We start from the raw sequence: 20,382 nt of genomic DNA, 5'->3' as shown, positions 1-20,382 counted from the left end.
CGCCAAGAAACCGCGTGGTATAAGCGCGCTATACAAATGTTTTTAAATTCAAATTAAATTCAAAATTCAAATTGATATATCCTAGGGCACACATTTCTGAATCTTTAAGGGCTTGTTCAGTGATTCATTCTTCCAAGTCTGATAAACTGATTACAACTCAGTTGGGCTAAAAAACATGTAAATAGGAAGTTATTCTTGTTATATCCTGTCCTGTCCTTATCCACACAGTTGATAGAGAAACACTTGGTTTGATGCTAATGCCTCTTTCAGCCCAAGAAAAGAAGACCATAACAACTTCATGGCATTTGCATATATGGGACAATAGGTGTTTGGTTTCAAAAAGATTATTCTTGCTGCATCTTGCCTGACCTCTTGTAATAAGATTCCAGTACTTAAAACATAGACTAATGGATCTTTCTTGAAGTAGTTGCAAAAATGCTTAGAATGTAAGTCACCAAAAAGCGGAATACCTGGGCATGATGATTGAAGCCAGCAAAGAATCCCACACCCATTTCGCCTTTTGTGTCCATTTAATTTTGTTTTGTATCAAACCTTAAGCCATGTATTGGCAGTATGTGCTAATGTCATGACGAGGCACTTTTGACCTGAAGGTACTATGAGTTGCCAGATTTATATGAAAACACTCACCCAGAAGGTGATCCCAATTAAATAACTTTGGATTATCATATACAAAATGCCCAAAGCAGATATTTTTTGGGGGTGATGAAAATTCAACAGCGAGATTGTTACCCGGTAGCATTCACTGTTGAATGCAAGTTGCTATAAATTAAAAATGGCTGGTTATCACATTGTGTGGGTAATGACATTTGGTTAATGTGGGTCTGTTGGCAGCAGTATTAGCACAGCGTCAACACTCCACCCCCACAGGTTTCAGTCTCCAATGTTATATAACATTGACAACCTGACATACTTTAAGGAGAGTTCATGTATATTCCATACATTCTCATATATAATGATATGCCCTCTGTGGTGAGGGGCGATATGTCCTTTTTGTTGAAGGCCAAATCTTTGACATGTGTTTCCTGAACACCAGGACTCACTCCTAGTTTGCACTCCTTTATATTTTCCTTAAATGATTACTCCATAGTTTGTTGTTTAGCTGTTTGCAAAATTTATTTTCATTTTCAAACTTTGTTAGTTAGCGAGTTTCATTTCTCATATGACATTTCATTTTCTGTATCATATCTTTCGCCAAATTTATATATCAAACCCAATGCATTTCAAGCGATAACGCCCTTCGTCAGGGGGATTTTCTTATCTGAGCTGGGCGGTCCCTCTGCTGCCGACTGGTCAGTGATGCGCCCCTCTCCTGAAGAACGGTGTCAGAAAAAAGTAGAAATGAAATCATTTTGGCGGAATTATCAGGGATAATATTCCTTTTGTTTTTGCAAAGGACATACAAATCTTAGGCGAACAGTATACATTTGCCTACAAACAGGCACCCAACGCCCATAGGGCTCAAAGGGCTTGAGCCACTCACCCCCATTGTGTGTGCCAGCCCGGGCTGAGGTAGCTTCCCAGGCACACACACACACAGACACTTTTTGAGCTGCTGTAGGCTGGCTGGTCTGGCACCAGTCCTATTGCAGCTGCACCCGAGTACTTCACAGGTCTTTAAAAGACCATTTACTTGTTAAGGAGGCTTTGTTGTCTTTTTTTCACCCTTTCTTAGAAACCCTGCATCTCCACTCAGCCTATTGCAGGAAGAATTAGCCCCAACACCCCCACCGAAATGTTGCTCTAGTTGCGCCTCTGCCTACAAGATTGTTCCCCAAACGGAGCCGAATGGGAGCGTGCTGTGCCCTGCGGCTAGGGAAGGGACGGACCAAGGCAGCCTTGATAGGGTGAAACGCCCCGGTGACAGCGGCCCTCTCTGCCCTTCAGGCCTGTCTCCGGGCTGCCCTTCCCGGGGGAGCCTGCCCCCGCCTGGGCTGCTGGCCGGCGCTCTCCCTCCGCCGCCGCTGAGCTCTGGCAGATGTTACCACCCCCTTGAACCGGAACCTGTCTGCGCAGCCTGCCTCCGCCGCTCGCTCTGCTCTGGAGGAAGCGAGCCCGCCGCGGCCACAGACGCCACGCCAGGAAAAGGAAAAGCCTCCCCCAGCTGTGCCCGCCGGTGCCCGCAATGCTGCCTCCTGTTTCCCCGACGGAGCCCGCCCTGGGCGGGGAGCGCTAGGGCGCCGCTGCCGCTTCCCATGCACACAGCAGCAGCAGCATCCCCGGGCGGAGGCTGTGCGTGCGGGGGTGCCTGCCGGGAGAGGATGTGCGGCTGAGGAGGGAGGAGCCCCTCTCCCGTCCGTCCCCGACTCTGCCCATGACTGTGCCCGGCTCCTAGCCGCCGAGGGCGGCCGGACCCGATACCCCAGCCCCGCTCCTCTCTGGGTGCCAGCGGGGGGAGGCGAGCGCGACCCCCGCCGCCCGGGCCAGCAGCAGCCGAGGGGCAGCGGAGCCTTCAAAGTGGACGCGGGCGGGGAGTGCGCGGGGAGGCACCATGGGGAACACCGCGTCCTGCTGCGTGTCGTCCAGCCCCAAGCTGCGCAGAAATGCCCATTCCAGGCTGGAGTCCTACCGGCCCGAGACAGACCTGAGCCGGGAGGACACGGGCTGCAACCTGCAGCACATCAGCGACCGGGAGAACATGGATGGTAAGAGGAACCACCGGGGGCTTCTCATGGAAAGAGCCCCTACCGCCCACCCACAGCTATCTATTGTGTTAAACAAAGAACCGGTGTCATTGTGTTCCTGGTGTGTCTGTGTGTGATAGGTTGCTGGCATGTACTCCGACGTCAATGACTGGGTGCACACACAGTATGTGCCTGGGCAGCGCTTGAACTGCATCCCATGATGGAGGGACAGGCGACGAGGGCACGACTTGCATTGCACTGCAGAGACAGGCGTGTTCACCCTGTGCCCTGGGGTTCTATTGGCTGATTTTCGGCGTGTTTACTATTGGTTAGGTAGAGTTAGACGTTCCCAAAAGAAAGGCCTGGGCTGGAAGTGTCCGCCCTAGTGTTCGTTTTGGGAGTTGGGCTATCTGCTGTGACAAGTTCTGAGCTGTTTGCATGATAGGTTACAGGCGTTGTACTACCACAGTGACTCCTGTTTCTTGTGTGCCTGGGGGCTCGCGGTCTTGTTTTAAAGGTGCATGCCGTGTTTTGGGCGTGGCAGTGTTTATTGGCGTTGTATTAATTAAGGGTTATAAAATCGGTGACAGGCGCATATGAAGGTTTATAGGTAACTGTACACTGTGTGCTGACACGGGCATCTCACATGGCACAATGAGTTTAATGGTTATTGGTGAAAGGCGATAGACCCTGCCTCTGCCTCGTGGATCTTGGCCTTTTATTCAGGAAGTTAGTGAGAGGGTGTTATGGGATTTGCATATTAAAACGGGTTTTGCATAATCCTTCACTCTTATGATGCCTTGTGCCTGAACTCAATTACGGCCCCAGTCTGGAGCGGGATAAGGGATTGGGCACATGTTCTGTTTTGTCAGAGACAATCACGGTCACGAGTGTATGACCTGATACGACGTTGGGGAAGTGAGAGGGTACCACACCCCCGTGACAGAGGGAGGGCCCCACAGTTAGGTGAATGGATGCTGTACAGGATCAGAACCCTAGTGAGAATCGTGACCACCTTTGTCCTAGTGTTCACCAAGTGCCTGCTTTAGGGGATTGGAGGAAAGATCACAAGCCCTGGATCTGGTTGGCCAAGCTCCAGGGGCGGCTCTAGGCGGCCCTCTGCATGGAGCGTAGGTAGGGGGCCCCGGAAGGGGGGGTCCGGGCGGGGCGGAGCACGGAGGCCAGTGAAGAAGAGGGGTTAGGGTGTTTGGAAGTGGAACAGAGCCAGAGGTTGCCAAATCCCTGCCAGGGGCCGCCACGCATATATGTATCCATCCTCAGATGATTATTATATTAGGGATGTATATTGGCGTGGTGGCCCCTGGGGTTTGGTGGCCCTGTGCAGGTGCACAGCTTGCACATGCCTAAGGCCGCCCCTGCGAGCTCACTTGCAAGGCATCCTCTCAATCTGCGGATCACTTGGAGGGCGTCTGTGCCCGCCTGTCATTGCTTTACTGTATGGAAGTAGCCTGCCCGCTGGCATTGACCGCACGTCGTGCTAACGTTCTCATACTAATCCACTTTCTGCTGAAAAACTGTCATTTTTTTTTTAATTTAACTGTTGTCGGAGGCAATGCATGCCATGGCCATGTACTTAAGCTGCAAAATCTGTGCATGAAATAACTTAGTGTATCCTGTTATTCGTTGGATTGGGACACGTGGCCTGTATTGGTATGACATGAAACTTGCTGCACAGCAACACATCACGTGCATCATGCTTAGTATCCCCTCCTTCCTTGCGACCCCTTTAGTTGGGAAAATACTTTCTGTGTACCTTACCTGTGTATGCTGCAAGAAAGAGAACCAACGAGTATACGTTTAGCGTGCAAGCAGCATGCTTCTCGAGAGGTTTGTCAATATATTTGTGTATGGCATGAAGACAGTATACTGCTGGTTTCCAACAATCTTCACCATCGTTATATATTTGAAACCTGTATGGAATTGGGTCATTTAGTAAGAAAGATGGCACGGGCATCTATAATTTTCCTCTGTTTGAATTCAGTGAGAGTGTGAAGCAGGGTCATGTGCAAGGCAGGGAGGGCGGGGCCTGTTTGCCCGTGTATTGGGACAGGTGCTACTAGCCTTACCGCCCAAACGTTGTTGGCCTTAACAGAAGCTAATTGCCCTTCTCCTTCGGACTTTCTGCTCAGGCCATGATTGCGAATGGGCAGTTAGTGGTGGCTAATGTACTTTGAAAAGGATGTTAACCATTGTTAAGAGTCTGATCAGGGGTGATACGGCTTAAATAAGTACAGCATTATATTATTTCATTGTGCTTTGATTTTGACCATTGCTGTGCAAGCTGTCATTTTTAGAGTTTGCATTCATTTTGACCATTGTTGTATAGATTGTTACATGTTTATTGTCCTGAACATATTTAGCAAATGCCACAGGGTGATGGATGGAGTGCTGAAACTTTATAAACACTCACCCACAATCAAGAGATCTGGTTTAAATCCATTGTTTTGCTCACCATGCCACTCAAGTTTCGAAGTAGTCCTATGCAAATCGGTCTAGACCCTACACCCCCTCCAGCTCCCATGGGAACAGTCCAGCCGGAACTGTCAGCTCTGGTCGTCCCTGGAGTGGAAACAAGCATCCTGGGACCGGTTTCGTGCTATCACCCCATATCATGTATGGAGCAGCATGGCCATGTATGGCTGATCAAATCACCATTGAACCACTGTTAAAAGGTTGCAGATTTTTATGGACAATTCGAGAAGCTGTGCATGGGCTTTCGACGCACCACTGTCAAGCCTGTTGTTATGAAGAAAGGCGTAAGGATATGAAACATCCCTGAGCATAAGGTCACTGTGACCGATATTGTCACCAGAACTGGTGACTGAGAGGTTTATATTTGTAGTTGGCAATGTTTACCGTAACACATTAGTGCCTTTTGACCGCCCTCTCTGCGATTGCTGCCCCCAAATCTTATTGACTTCTCTTTTTGTTGTGTCATATATGACACCATCAACTAGATCTGGGTTTTACCCAAAAGGGCTTAGCGTTATGGCATTTCCTGTTAATATCTTAATGTAATAAGTATGGGGCTACAAATCACAGCAAGCAAAGAGCTGTCAGGTAAAGGGTCATTTGACAACTATAGATTCCCATAGTGTCGAAGGAGGTCCTCCTTGTCTTCTAGTTGTGAATAGACAAGAGCTCAGATGAGTGCAGTTAACAAAACCATTTTCACACTGTCTCTTTTTTAAAATAACACTACCACTATCACCAGTGTTTCAGTGTCTGCTGTGCATGTGATTTGAAACCGCGGCTTCACTAGCGCTTGTAGCTGGGCATCCAGGATTACACCCAGGGCCTTGAAGGGGCCAGCTGAGGGTGCAGGCTGGCAAAGAGAAGGCATGTCCATGCTTTGCTTTGTGGACCTCTGATGCGCCACACCCTGGTGTTTTTTTTTTAAAACTTTAAAACTGACTCCTGACACACCGAGATTGCTGGGTGTATCAGTGCTGTCCCTGTGAGGTTAGTGGTTGAGCAGGCAGGTCTTAGACTGTTTACAGAATTGCGGCTGGGGAGTGTTCGCTTTTATATTGATGGTGCCTCAGAAGGCGCTCACGGGCGGCTTTTGGAACTTCTGGCAGAAAGGGGGGGTTGGTTGGTACATGGCTAACTGTGAAAGGAAGTCGGTTGCCATGGCGCAGTTGTTCTGCACTGCGGGCCATGAATAATCAGATCCATTACACCATAGACATGAGTGATGAGCTCAGGACAGAGAAACCAAGCATTGGCACCGAGCACCGCTTTGAACTCCAGCGAGGGATGCGCGTGACATCACAGTCCGAGGGCAGCCTCAGTCGGGAAGCGCGCGGGAAGCCAGCGGCAGATTTACTGCTTGCCTCTTAGGCGGCGTCTTCCGTCTGCAGGCACAGCGCAGTCTACGACTGCAGGCGCAGCCTTGATGAGATGCAGTCACTGGCTGCCACCAGCATCAGTCTTGTGGAACAGACAGCTCCCAGTGTGTGCTTTTCGAGCGCTCGCTCTCTTTCCCACACACGCACAACGCAACTCTCGTAACATTATTTCTCTCAAGGGCCGATTGCGAAAGTAACCCTACATACTCCTTATAAAGTATGTGCAGAAGGCCTGAAATTCTCTCAAGTCTGGTAATTTGCCCACCTCCCTCCCTAGCCTATATGCCAAGACTGTCCACGATTCAGAATCTTTATGCAGCTTATAACCATCTGCTGTACATTCGTTTTATTTAATAAACGTTTGACATCCAAAAATAAACTCAATTAATTGCATCAGTTTTGAAAATGTCCCCACACCACGGAGGATTATTGTTTCACCAGGCAATGGGGGGGAGGGGCATGCTGCGAAAAAGAGTTGGAGCAAACCTGTGGCGAAAATTCAACTGTCATTTAAACAAATTATCTAGAGATAATTTAAATATCTTTATATATTCAAAAGTGCATTCTATATTATATGCCCCTATTCAGCATTAGAGGCGTTGGTGCTGTGCTGTTTTATGTGTAATATGCCTAGTCATTTCTAGACCACCATCACTGGTCCAGTGAAACGTTTGTCCACTAACATTTTTATAATGCGTGAATCTGGTTCTAGACTTTAAGCAGCCTGCTGCTTCACTTTTCCACACATTTCCTGTCCTTTTTATTTTTAACTAACTTTGTCGTTTTTATTTTATACATTACAGTAAAAAAGATGTAATGGCAGCTATTGAACTGCTATAAAAAGAGTATGGGAAGTGAAGCTGCATGCAATGGGGTGGGGTCAGTAAGCTTGGGGGCGGGATCAAAGGTGTGGCTAAAAAAAATCTGTACTTTTTTGTGTCTTTTACCATCAGGGGGCTACATATAAAATAAAGCACAACTTGAATTAATTTTTTTAAATAAAAAGATGTTACTCAGTGGGAAATTAACTACAGTACATTATGAAACCTCTATTAGTTAATGCACTGCTGAGGTCTGTGTCTGTACCCAGAGAGCCACAGAATTAGATTCTTGATTGGCGCAGTGGAGAATGGTGACTTGTGTATATTTAGTGCTACGAGGTCACGGGCTGTGACATAAAGCATTTCAATGTGTAAGTCATTATTTTAATCTTGCATTATGCACTGTATAAGATAAATTGCTACAAATTGCGCAAAAATGTGTAAGAGAAAAAGGTGTTTCCAAAATATAGATTTTAGTAATACCCAGACTGCACGTAAAACTATTTTTTTTGTTTTTACTTAAACGGCCCCTCAACACCTCGTCAGGGGTAGTAAGCGCTCGATAAATAAAAATGCAATTAAAAGCATGCAAATAAATCTTTGTCATCACAACTCTTTGAGTGGTACGATCAATTATAGCCAGTACCGGCTCCCAAGCATCCTTTACATCTGCATATAACCCTTCACATGTGCAAAAATCACTCATTGCGCACATTTTCATTTCTTTCAGGCAAACAGACCCCCTGGTAAGAAGGCTTGTTTCTTGTTTAGCTGACTCCCTGGCTTCAGTTTCACAGGAGAGTCAATGACACTTCAGCTGAAGCATTTAAACTATCAGAATTAACCATCACAGGACTGTTCTCTTTTTGCAATATGTAGGGGAATAGTTTTTCATAAATCAAAAAAAGTATGAGCATGTCGTGACCCCCTGATCCTGCCCACTTCGACCGATGTGTAATGGTAATGTTGATACATGCATCTCCTCTCGTGCTATCACAACTTTTTTTTTGTCCTGGAATCGGTGCATCCTTACTTCATTAGCTCCCAAGACACCTCCTCTTTTTTCATCAGCCAATCGTCTCTCTTGCATTTGTATAGGCAGCTGTTATGTGGCTTCAGGTGCTGTCAATTTCTTTGCGCACTGTGACCTCACGTGCTCTGTGATGCTCCTGGTGGCCATTAAACAGAGGCAGAGAGAAGACTGGCCAATGAGCTGCAGAGGCATTGGCACAGTGAGACTAATTTACATATTAAGAGATTGAGCAGCAAAGCCAATAAATGTCCACAATTTGAGGCCTTTCTAAGCCCTGACATGAGAAGGGGCAGCAGGAAGGTAGGTTAGACCCAGGGATTTCATACTTAGTAGAAAGTTGTAGCAGTGGTGCCAATTTTTTATTGGAGCAGCTGAGAATGGATGGTAATCATACTGCTGGTGTTTAATGCGTGATATTGGAATTACTGCATAACTTACATTACCATAGATTTAGAGTGACTGTATTACTGCATTACAAATGTATTAATATTACATCATAGCATTGAAAACTTTGATTACCGCAAGAGTTAAAAAAAAAAGTACTTGTAACTGCAGCACAAATGAGTTTTGTTATTACTGCAAATGAATCCCTATATATGAACCAAATATCCTAAAACATTGGGTAATACCACACCTCTTGACTGCAGTTATGTCATTACTGTAACAGAAATTTTCTCTTGGAATTATCGCCTCAATCCCGATTAGTATTGGGATGGGGGGTTAGAGACGAGTATGTACCCTGTGCTGTAGGTGTTTCAGTCCCTAGGAGTTTTGGATGTTCTAAAATCCGTCTCCAAACTCCATCGGTCTAACAGTCATTCTTCTTTTCCGACGCATGATTTGTGGACATATATTGCATGCCTTTTGTCTTTACTACCGGATTTTTAATATTAGGTGTGATTTTGTAACTTTTGAAGGAATTGAAGGGTATCTTTGCCAAATCTCTGTATTCCAGGAAAGTGCAACCTTTATACATGTAGCAGTGATCGACGACTCTCCTGTTTTTCTGTTTTAGCCAAAAGGTGTTAAATGTATATTTTGAAAATGGACGCACTCCCATTACAAGATTGGGTCTCACACTGAAGTTTTTTTTAGTAACTAAACTGGCAGCTGTAGGTTGCTGAAGAGTTGGGCGACAGATGTTCATTTTGCATCTTGGGCAAGTATAAATCTTCATGTGTTCTTTGTAATGTACCAACAGAACACATTTTTGCTATACTTGGGTACCAGCAGAGAGCTGGGGTCCAGAAAGACGTATTTATCAGAAATAACTGGATTCTTTTTAGATTAGTAACTAGTTTGGTGAGAGGTTCTGTATGGCAGGTTATTGCTGGCTGTACCTTTGCAGAATTAATAAGGAACTGTAGAGTTTTAGAATAATATCTAGATCTTTAACACCTCCACATTAACCTAAAGGTTAACTTTAGTTTGCAGAGGTTGTAGGCTGTCAACAATTATAGCATATTGCCAAGCAGGGTGGATTATACCAGCAAGGAGACAATCACTTCTGCATATGAAATCCCTCTTTACAATGGGGCACTGGCTCGACCCTGTTGGTGGCCGTTACTATAAGGACATGTGGTCTACTGCCTTCCTCCTTTCAGAGGTTGCCTGGTACATACATTGCACGAAAAGTACTATTCACCCATCATTGTTACGTTGTTATCACCTTTACTTTAAATTCCCCAACCCGAACCATAATCCTAAAACCTATCCCTAATCCTTTCCTTTAACTTTAGCCCTGTTCTATTCCTAAACCTGTTTCTTACTTTTACCTTGCACTAAACGTAAACCTTTTCTCTGCCCTTAACCTTACTTCTACCTTTATCCTGCATCTTACCCTAAACAAAATATTTTCCTTCACCCTTACATATTCTATACCATTGTGCCAACTCTAGAACTAACCATTAATCTTACCCTTTCTCTAGGTTTAATTCTATTTGAATCACTAAACTCAGACCCATGATTTACCCCAAGCCATACCAGCAACCTCATCCTTCATTCCCCTAAATCTGCCGCCTGCTGTTACTTAAACCCTCCTCCTGAACTTACTTTTCCTGAACTTACTCTTTCTGAACATATTTCAGTCTGGACAGTGATGGTGATGGAAAAAGGGTGTTGAGGTAAAGGTTAGTGATGAGGTAAAGTTGATAAGAAGAATGGTAAATTATGTAACACTGGAAGAACAGTAGTCCCAAAGATTAATTTATAGAACAACGCCACTTATTATATGATACATGGTAACACACCCACATTTATTTACATTGGACAACACATACACACATATTTACATTGGACATTCACTAATTAAATATCCCACAGAGCAGTCAATGCCAGTGAAGGCCTTCTTTGAAAAACGTAATAGAATGGGTAAAGTTGCCTCCAAAGGAGTTTGTTATGCTAATTAAATTGAGTCAATTGTGTAACTAAATTAGATACAGGTAACTTAATCGTCCTGAGTGAAGTTAATTACAAAGAATTAAATGAACATACATGTACTTAAGACTGACTAAACATAACAATACTTAACATTGAAACAATACAATTAAAACAATAACCAATAGACATGTGTATAGGCAAAAATAGTAGATTTTATCAAACTTAAATCATAAAGGGAAAAATACAATACAAAAAGAATGTACAAAACAGGAATACAGGATGAATATCGGAAAGCAAATCAGAATCTCTGTAAAGCCTGTAAGCCGCCTATCCAAAATAAAGATGCAAAAAATTCTCCTTTGGATAAAGCTGAGAGTCGACGTTTCGGTCTTTATAGGCAACTCTTTAAGACCATCATCAGGACAGAAGAAAGTTAATATTGTAACTCCCTATTAAAAATAGAATAAAACAATTTCACTATGGCATGATAACTGAATTCAACGTTCATTATTGCGCTATACACATGGATACAAACAATAAACATCAGACCTAACTAAAATATGACATAGGACCTATACTAAAATATATTCATCGTGACAACAGAGTACTAACATTTAGACGATATTTACAATGAAGGCAAAACAAGAAGAAATACTATTTGATTATTACATAAAGGAATTATTTTCAGTGCATGTACTCATTGCAAAATATACTGGCCATTTGGAAACGATTTCAATAAGACATTTGTAAGATACCTGAATTAATAAAGGAAGAACAATGATTTAACACAAATCGAGCATGGCCATACCGGCAGTTAAACTGAGGTATACTAATTAAAAAAGATATGGACATACTCAAAGGATATCGTGTGCTTTAAACTCTATTGGCATTAGTGTTATTACATGCTGGTTTCAAACATATTTTACCTAACATCGCTTTGTTGACCTCAGGTCTACTGATCATTTTAGTATTACCAGGATTGAATAGGTACCTTAAATCGATAACCCTCACTCCATATGAAGAAAGGAGATGATATGTAAAGCCGGGGCAGAGGTTAATCTGTAACATTAAAGAATGGGGGATTATCAATACCCACTTCTGTATCATTTACTAAGGTGGTTTAACATTGGTATGGTTATACTATTACCTCAGCAATAGCGAGGAAGTAAGCAATTAAGGCTTTCCTATTGGTTTGTCGCACCTCACACACTTGTCAAGGGGATCGCAAAGAATTTCAACGTCGTCAGGAATGAACGATCTATAAAGATGAAATGGGTGAGAAATTAAAACCCATATCCAGAATAGCAAGGTACAGGTGAGTCCAAAGACTCGACGCATGGACAGGGAACATTTACCTGTTAAAACGTCAGGAAAAACGAGGAAGTGAGCAATTAAGGCTCTCCTCTTGGTTTGTCGCACCTCACACACTTGTCAAGGGGATCGCAATTTGTATTAGAGTCGTCAGGAATGAACGATCTAAAAAATGAAATGGGTGAGAAATTACAACCCATTTCCAGAGTAGCAAGGTATAGGTAAGTCCAAAGACTCAACGCGTGGATAGGGAGCGCCATCTTACAACGGTCAAATGTACATTTAGAAAGAGTCATTTGACAATTTAAACATAGAGAGCTGCTGTTATTTAGAATATGCGTACTGGTACAGTTGTAGACATTTCAACATGATACAATGAAATGAAAACATCAAAGCATTTAGTTTGAAGAAGAAACATCAACATTCGAACGGTTATATCCGTATATATACACTTTGATCGGATAATACATTCAGAAACTAGCGGATCTCATGAAGACAAAACAATTCAATTATGTGTGAAAAAAGTAAACAGTCTGAATAATGTCATTGATTGCGTTCTGACTAATCAAATCGATGAACATTCATTAACTGAAAAATGTCCAATAAATTAAACTGAACAACAGGTTGTGGAATCACATTATTTGAGGTCAGATAGAATGACATTATGTACTGCATCACCTACCATTGTGTGGTGTCAACACATTTCATTTCATCTTTAAATAGAAGATATAGTCATATCGAGGGAACCAGAATCTTATGTTAAGCATGCCAGCGCATGCCATTCTGTAGAAGAGTTTAGTCCCTTATTGACCGTATCTGTAATACATATCAATTTGCCCTCTCTTAGAGAGAGTGTTCTGTCCAAATTGTTATGTCTTTTGTTCGGTTTGATGACCTCAAGAACCCACCAGATCATGTCGGTTTCTTTGTGGCCAAAGCGAAGGTAATGCTCAACAAGTGGTGCATTTTCCGTCTTACACCTAATGCGTGATTGGTGCTGTAAGATCCTTTTTTTAACTGGTTGGATTGTTTTACCGATATAGTAGAGTTGACACGGACATTGAATACAGTATATTACAGTGGTTGTGTTGCAATTTGAGAAGCTCTTTGCTGTAAATTTGATACCGTTAATTTCACATGACTTGACTGTTATGGTTGTTGAACAGGCTGTACAATTCTTACATTTAAAATGACCTACTACAGGTGTTGTTTGTAACATGGTGGTCAGTGAATTTTTTGCAACTGGTTCTTCATAAGCGTGAACCAATCTGTCTCGAATATTGGTGCCTCTTTTGAAGGCAAACAGTGGTTTTTGCGCTAATTCAGGAATGGATGTCAATAAATTCCAGTTTCTTGTAATTATTTTTTTGATGATGTTTGAATGGGTGCCAAAAGTAGACACACAAACTATATCATTTTTGTTTTGGCGCTCACGAATGCTCAAAAGGGCTTCCCGGTTGTAATACCAGGCCCGTTTCATGGATTTGCGAAGTAGCCGTGAGGGGTATCCACGTGCCATCAATTTCAATTTTAATTTGTTGGCCTCGGAAAAGTAATCATTTTTAAAGGTACAGTTTCTCCGGAGGCGGAGAAACTGGCCAAAGGGTAGGCCATCCTTGAGGGCTTTAGGATGATGACTTTTATAACTGAGAAGAGTGTTTCTAGCAGTTTTTATTGTGTAAAGGGTTGTATACAGACAATTGTTATCATCAATTTTTATGGTAATGTCCAGAAACGGCATTTCTGTTGAGCTATGATCTAAAGTGAACTTTAGGTTAACATTTCTAGCGTTCAACCATTGGTGGAATGATGTTTTTATGATATGGCACGGCAGCACTCAAGAACTGGAATCTGGAAACTTTCGAGATTGAAACAGGTAAATGCTCCCTATCCACGCGTTGAGTCTTTGGACTTACCTATACCTTGCTACTCTGGATATGGGTTGTAATTTCTCACCCATTTCATTTTTTAGATCGTTCATTCCTGACGACTCTAATACAAATTGCGATCCCCTTGACAAGTGTGTGAGGTGCGACAAACCAAGAGGAGAGCCTTAATTGCTCACTTCCTCGTTTTTCCTGACGTTTTAACAGGTAAATGTGCCCTGTCCATGCGTCGAGTCTTTGGACTCACCTGTACCTTGCTATTCTGGATATGGGTTTTAATTTCTCACCCATTTCATCTTTATAGATCGTTCATTCCTGACGACGTTGAAATTCTTTGCGATCCCCTTGACAAGTGTGTGAGGTGCGACAAACCAATAGGAAAGCCTTAATTGCTTACTTCCTCGCTATTGCTGAGGTAATAGTATAACCATACCAATGTTAAACCACCTTAGTAAATGATACAGAAGTGGGTATTGATAATCCCCCATTCTTTAATGTTACAGATTAACCTCTGCCCCGGCTTTACATATCATCTCCTTTCATCATATGGAGTGAGGGTTATCGATTTAAGGTACCTATTCAATCCTGGTAATACTAAAATGATCAGTAGACCTGAGGTCAACAAAGCGGTGTTAGGTAAAATATGTTTGAAACCAGCATGTAATAACACTAACGCCAATAGAGTTTAAAGCACACGATATCCTTTGAGTATGTCCATATCTTTTTAATTAGTATACCTCAATTTAACTGCCGGTATGGCCATGCTCGATTTGTGTTAAATCATTGTTCTTCCTTTATTAATTCAGGTATCCTACAAATGTCTTATTGAAATCGTTTCCAAATGGCCAGTATATTTTGCAATGAGTACATGCACTGAAAATAATTCCTTTATGTAATAATCAAATAGTATTTCTTCTTGTTTTGCCTTCATTGTAAATATCGTCTAAATGTTAGTACTCTGTTGTCACGATGAATATATTTTAGTATAGGTCCTATGTCATATTTTAGTTAGGTCTGATGTTTATTGTTTGTATCCATGTGTATAGCGCAATAATGAACGTTGAATTCAGTTATCATGCCATAGTGAAATTGTTTTATTCTATTTTTAATAGGGAGTTACAATATTAACTTTCTTCTGTCCTGATGATGGTCTTAAAGAGTTGCCTATAAAGACCGAAACGTCGACTCTCAGCTTTATCCAAAGGAGAATTTTTTGCATCTTTATTTTGGATAGGCGGCTTACAGGCTTTACAGAGATTCTGATTTGCTTTCTGATATTCATCCTGTATTCCTGTTTTGTACATTCTTTTTGTATTGTATTTTTCCCTTCATGATTTAAGTTTGATAAAATCTACTATTTTTGCCTATACACATGTCTATTGGTTATCGTTTTAATTGTATTGTTTCAATGTTAAGTATTGTTATGTTTAGTCAGTCTTAAGTACATGTATGTTCATTTAATTCTTTGTAATTAACTTCACTCAGGACGATTAAGTTACCTGTATCTAATTTAGTTACACAATTGACTCAATTTAATTAGCATAACAAACTCTTTTGGAGGCAACTTTACCCATTCTATTACGTTTTTACCCAAGCCCCCAAAGGTTTACTGGGTTGCTCTCTTTATTTACTATATTATTTGAAAAACGACAATAATACAAGGACTAAGCAAAAAAGTAAATATTTGAAAACTTAAATGTTTGTAATGATGTGTGTGTGCAACAGGCAAATGTACTAAGATAATTCCTCTGTAAGTAGTGCTGGTGGCTCAGTGTACAGTGAAGAAAGGTGCTCACGTGGGGAAGTGTAAACGTGCAACAAAGTGGGCTCTGCAGACAAGGTGATGCAAGTTTGTGAGTCAGTTCAGGGCACATCAGCCTACTGCAAGTCTGGTGTGCTAAGTGTGCGAATAAAAACCAACAAGAATGGCAGTACAACAGCTAGGTCTTACATTTCAGCTATCGGATACTTTGTTCGATTCTGCTCTGTTTGGCAAAGGAATGCCTTTCCATGACCTTGGTACAAAGCTTCAAACGATCAACCTATGTGTGCACTTTGTTGTTTTGTTCTAGGAACTGACATCAAACAAGCAGAGGGGAGCTTGAGAACTCTGCCAGTTCTATGATGTGCCACCATCCTACAAAGGGATGGGGTCCTGTGTTATGAAAGGTCTTGCGCCTCAACTTTTACCCATGAGGCACAGGGACAAAGGGCAACACACTCCTAGTATGTGCCACATGCGCACCTCAAGTCTGTGTGGCCAGATTTTGAAGTCATGAGAATAAATTAGTAGGCATTTTCTGACTGGACCATTTAGGTAGATGTTGCTGGTGTAATTGTTAGGTGGGAGGCACTCTACAGCCGATGGTTTTCAATGCAGGACAAGGAGGGCTGGTCTATACCAGATTATCAGAATGTACACAGAAGGTAAATATCCCTACTTTTAATCTCAATGAAAATCATTTAAGTGTATCCTGATAATCTAGTATTGATTTGGCCATTCTGCACCTCCGTTGGAAACCTCTGCCCCACAGCAGTAGCTAGAAATTATTTTGCAGTTGAATTGCACTTATAGTAGTACTTAAAAGGAGTGGATTTTTATTTTTGTTTGTACATGTCAGTACGTTTATAGTTAGAAGACCAGATATGGTGGGTTTTATGACATACAGTTGCCTGATTACCAGATATCACGGAAGAGGTGAATCTACCCTAATCCAACATTTTAGATATTTGATTTAGAATAAACTGCCGGAGGAAATAGACCCCAAGCAGCAGGTTTCGCAGGATACTAATACTTTTATTTAACAACTTTATCTGTGATTGGAAAAATCATGATCCTTTATGGACTTGAAATTTGTGCATACATGCCATTCTTTAATAGAACAGGAGATTATGAACAGCGTTTACCTGAAGACTTCTATATATTGGCAAATTTAGGGGTCGATTATGATGGCGGACGGACCATAGAGTAGGAGGGACCGTCCGCAGGGGCAGCGGCGGTCCCTCCGTGCAAATTAGGATGTGACCGCCACCCTGGCGGTCACATCCTGTATTTTTATCATTGCGGCGGGTGCTGCTTGAAGCAGCACCCGCCGCAATGATAAAAATGTGAGTTGTGCATTTGCATGCACAAAGCGGCAGGCACCTCGCGGTGCCTGCCGCTTTGTGCAGGCAAACGCAGGGGGGTACCATAGGTACCCCCCATGTGCACCCCCCACCCCCCCTTCACCCCTGGGGGCCCGCAACGGGCCCCCAAACACAAATCCGTATGCCTTTACACGGCGGAAATGCCGCCGTGTAAAGGCATCTTTCCGCAGACATCCTAATGTGGCTGGCGGTGTCTGATAGACACCGCCAGCCATGTTAAAGCTTTTCCGCCGCGGTCGGAAGGCGACCGCGGCGGAAAAGCTGCGGACTGAAAAACGATCCCCCAGCCATCCTAATCTGGCGGGGGGTCTTTTTCAGTCCGCAGCGGTTTTCCAGCATCCTCCGGGCCGGCGGTGGATTCCGCCGGCCCGGAGGATGCGGGAAAACCGCAATCGTAATCAGGCCCTTAGTGTTATAATATTCTGGAAGGGATATAAGTAGGATTCTCAACATACCTATTCCCTAGTTTGAGTAGTACACTTCACCCCCCCCCCCCCCCCCCCCCCCCCGGCTCATTCAAAGTTTCCAACACTATCTGGTTCGTTCCTGCTGCTCTCACTAGAAGTCCAGACAGTCTTGTTACCACATCCGTTTTTTGACAGAGGCCAGGAAGGGCATCCAAACCTTTCCAAACGAGGACATAAAGTCTTTAAGAGTCGCTGTTAATTTCTCCATGAACTAAAGGTTCCATACATTGTTCCAACATATTGCCATATTAGGTTGTTCCGGTGCTTTCCATTTTTGTGCAGTGGTATTTTTGTGCAATGGTGGAGTTTTTCTCTAGACAAATGGAGTGATTAAGGACTCTCCTCATCCTTCTGTCCCAGTAGGAACGTTAATAGGCCAATTGCTAGTACACTGTTGGTAATGTAGATAATAGAGATCCTGTCCTCCTTCTAAAAATCCTTATTTTGTGAATATCCCCACCACATATGTATGTAGTAGACCTATTCTCCACATCCCCTCCGACAATAATCGAACTCCCAGCTATATTGCTCGAAAACGTATGGGGGTCAGCTACCACTTCAACATAATGTAATAAGCATTTTGTTATATTTTGGGGAGCATATATAAGATTTTGTGGCTCGCCGCCATATCAAGATCTAGTCACTTTCAGAAAGCTCAATATCTTGTGACCATCGTTCCGCATAAGTTAAGTTTAGAACGTGTATTTTTATTTAATGCATTGTACAGTCTTGATATAGCACACCTTGTGTCCCCCTCCAAATACATATCCTCTATCTTGGTTGTCTATCTACTCGTTCCTTCTTTTATTGCGGTTTGTCTCGCCCAGTGAAGCAACTGTGTCAAACGTTAAACACCATTTGGTCTAAACCCCTTAACTACTGGGTCTCCCTCACCCCCACCCCCTCCCCCAGTGCGGCATCCTTTTTTGTTTGGCTATTTGGGGTAGTTCGTGCTTTGGGCTCCATTACATTTTTCCACGTAAGATATCAATGCCAAATTTGCGTCTTTATTTTTCAACATCCCGGGATTCTAAAAGTACCCAAGGTTTGTGGATTCCTTTGGAGTTAGAAAGAGAAAATAGGCAAAATATAGCTACATTTTGAGTTTTTGGGGAAAAATAGGAAAATAGTGCTCTGGGTAAAAGTGTCAACACCACCTCCACCCCTCCCCCTAAAATGGCATCAACAAATGGTTTGCTGTGCTAAAGTCACCATCTCTCCTGCTTTCAGGGACATGCAGAGCTGTATAAAAAACAAACAACTTTTTACCACAGTTTTTGCATTTTTCAAAGAGGTAGCCCATTTTTCCCTTTTTTTTGGTGCTCTCAAACACTTCCAGTTTGTGGTGAAAACCAGTGTAACTAAAGGGTGATCCAGAAAAGCCACAGATTTCTGAAAAGTAGATAACATTCCAAATTCAGCATGGGGTTATTTGTGTAGATTCCTCGAGGTTTTCGCAAAAGAAACTAGCTTGAAATAAAGAAACACTAAAATCGAGTAGGGGCACAGCGAGACTTCGGCTGGTTCAGCTTAAGATCCTTCATAGGGTGTACGTCACGGGCCCCCGTCTGGTTCACATGGGCTTCTCCGATGAGAGTTTGTGTAAGCGGGGATGTGGTCTAGTGGGGACATTTCTACATATTATCTGGGAATGTCCTGATGTGATGGCTTATTGGAATGGGGTGTATGATGTAATGGAGGAGGTTACGGGTGTCCCTCTCCTACCGGAGGCCAGATGCTGTTTGCTAAATGTTTGGGAACCCACAGATTATAACGTGGCCCAGACCCGGTGGGTGACCCTGGGGGCCATGATTGCTAAACGTGATATCCCAAAGACCGCCTACGGTTGAGATGTGGAAGGAAAACATGGATTGGTGCATGTTTCGGGAAAAAACAGTGTATCTGGCCCGGGGCCGCCCCTGGAAATGGGGAAAAATCTGGGGGCAATGGAATAAGTTTTGAGGTGAAATATGTACACCACCTGCAGTGGATGACATCGATATCCCACTTTCCCCCTGACCCCACATTCACCATTTGTAATTTCGTCTGCTTTTTGTCTCTCCCCTGTGCTCCTCCTTCCCTACAATGATTGCTTATTATTTGATATACTGTACACCTGACCTCATGTGAACAAAGCGCTATGTATATTGTGTTTGCCTTGCTTGTTTTATTTAATAAAAATAAATATAAATTAAAAAAAATCGAGTAGGGGAAAAAAAACCATTTGTGCCGTTTGCAACTGTAAATTTTTGTCACAATGGCCGATTTACAGAAGCAATGTACCATTACGTTCGCTAAAGTCTTTTGGTTGTGGTGATATATAGGATTTGTAGGTTCTCCAAGAACCCGAGGTACCCAGAGTCAACAACTAAGCTGCACCGTGCAATGTTTTTTAATTGTTTACAGAGTACAGACAAATTTATTTGGCGAAATATGTAGTGTGAAAAATGGGTATCAAGCAAACCTATGTATGTAACAAAATGTGGAGTTTGGGAGCTGTGTTTAATTGTACATCTCTGAATTTGTGGGTACCCATACTAGCATATGATTTAGAGGGTATTTTTCTAATTTATTTTCTTACACACTGGCTACAATTGCAAGGTGCAAATGCAGCACAATCCAATTGGTAATAGCAAATGTTCTACTATTCGATGCTCCCACTTGTGTGCCTATAGAAATGGTACCTTACTTTTGTGGTTAGGCCTAGGGCACGAGATAGGAAACGACCCAAAACACAACATGGACACATCCCATTTTTCCCCTAAAACTGCCCTTTCTTTGTAAAGTGGCTAGCAGTGGATTTTAGGCCCTAGCTCTGCTAGCA

General features: G+C 42.9%; 1 protein-coding gene across 1 annotated transcript in view; it reads left to right on the top strand.

Moving 5' to 3' along the window:
• Window positions 1-2,026: 2,026 nt before the first annotated feature.
• CCNY (cyclin Y) overlaps window positions 2,027-20,382 on the top strand; it is a 547,033-nt gene continuing 528,677 nt past the window's right edge. The window contains exon 1 of the mRNA XM_086941524.1: window positions 2,027-2,663. Coding sequence (XP_086797650.1) covers window positions 2,510-2,663 — 154 coding nt within the window. The 5' untranslated portion in view covers window positions 2,027-2,509. The remainder of the gene's footprint in view (window positions 2,664-20,382) is intronic.

The sequence above is a fragment of the Lissotriton vulgaris genome, chromosome 10, assembly GCF_964263255.1.
Source record: "Lissotriton vulgaris chromosome 10, aLisVul1.2, whole genome shotgun sequence".
In the NCBI taxonomy this organism is placed as follows: domain Eukaryota; kingdom Metazoa; phylum Chordata; class Amphibia; order Caudata; family Salamandridae; genus Lissotriton; species Lissotriton vulgaris.
Note: the sequence above shows the minus strand (reverse complement) of the source record. Positions and strands in the feature narration are given on the sequence as shown.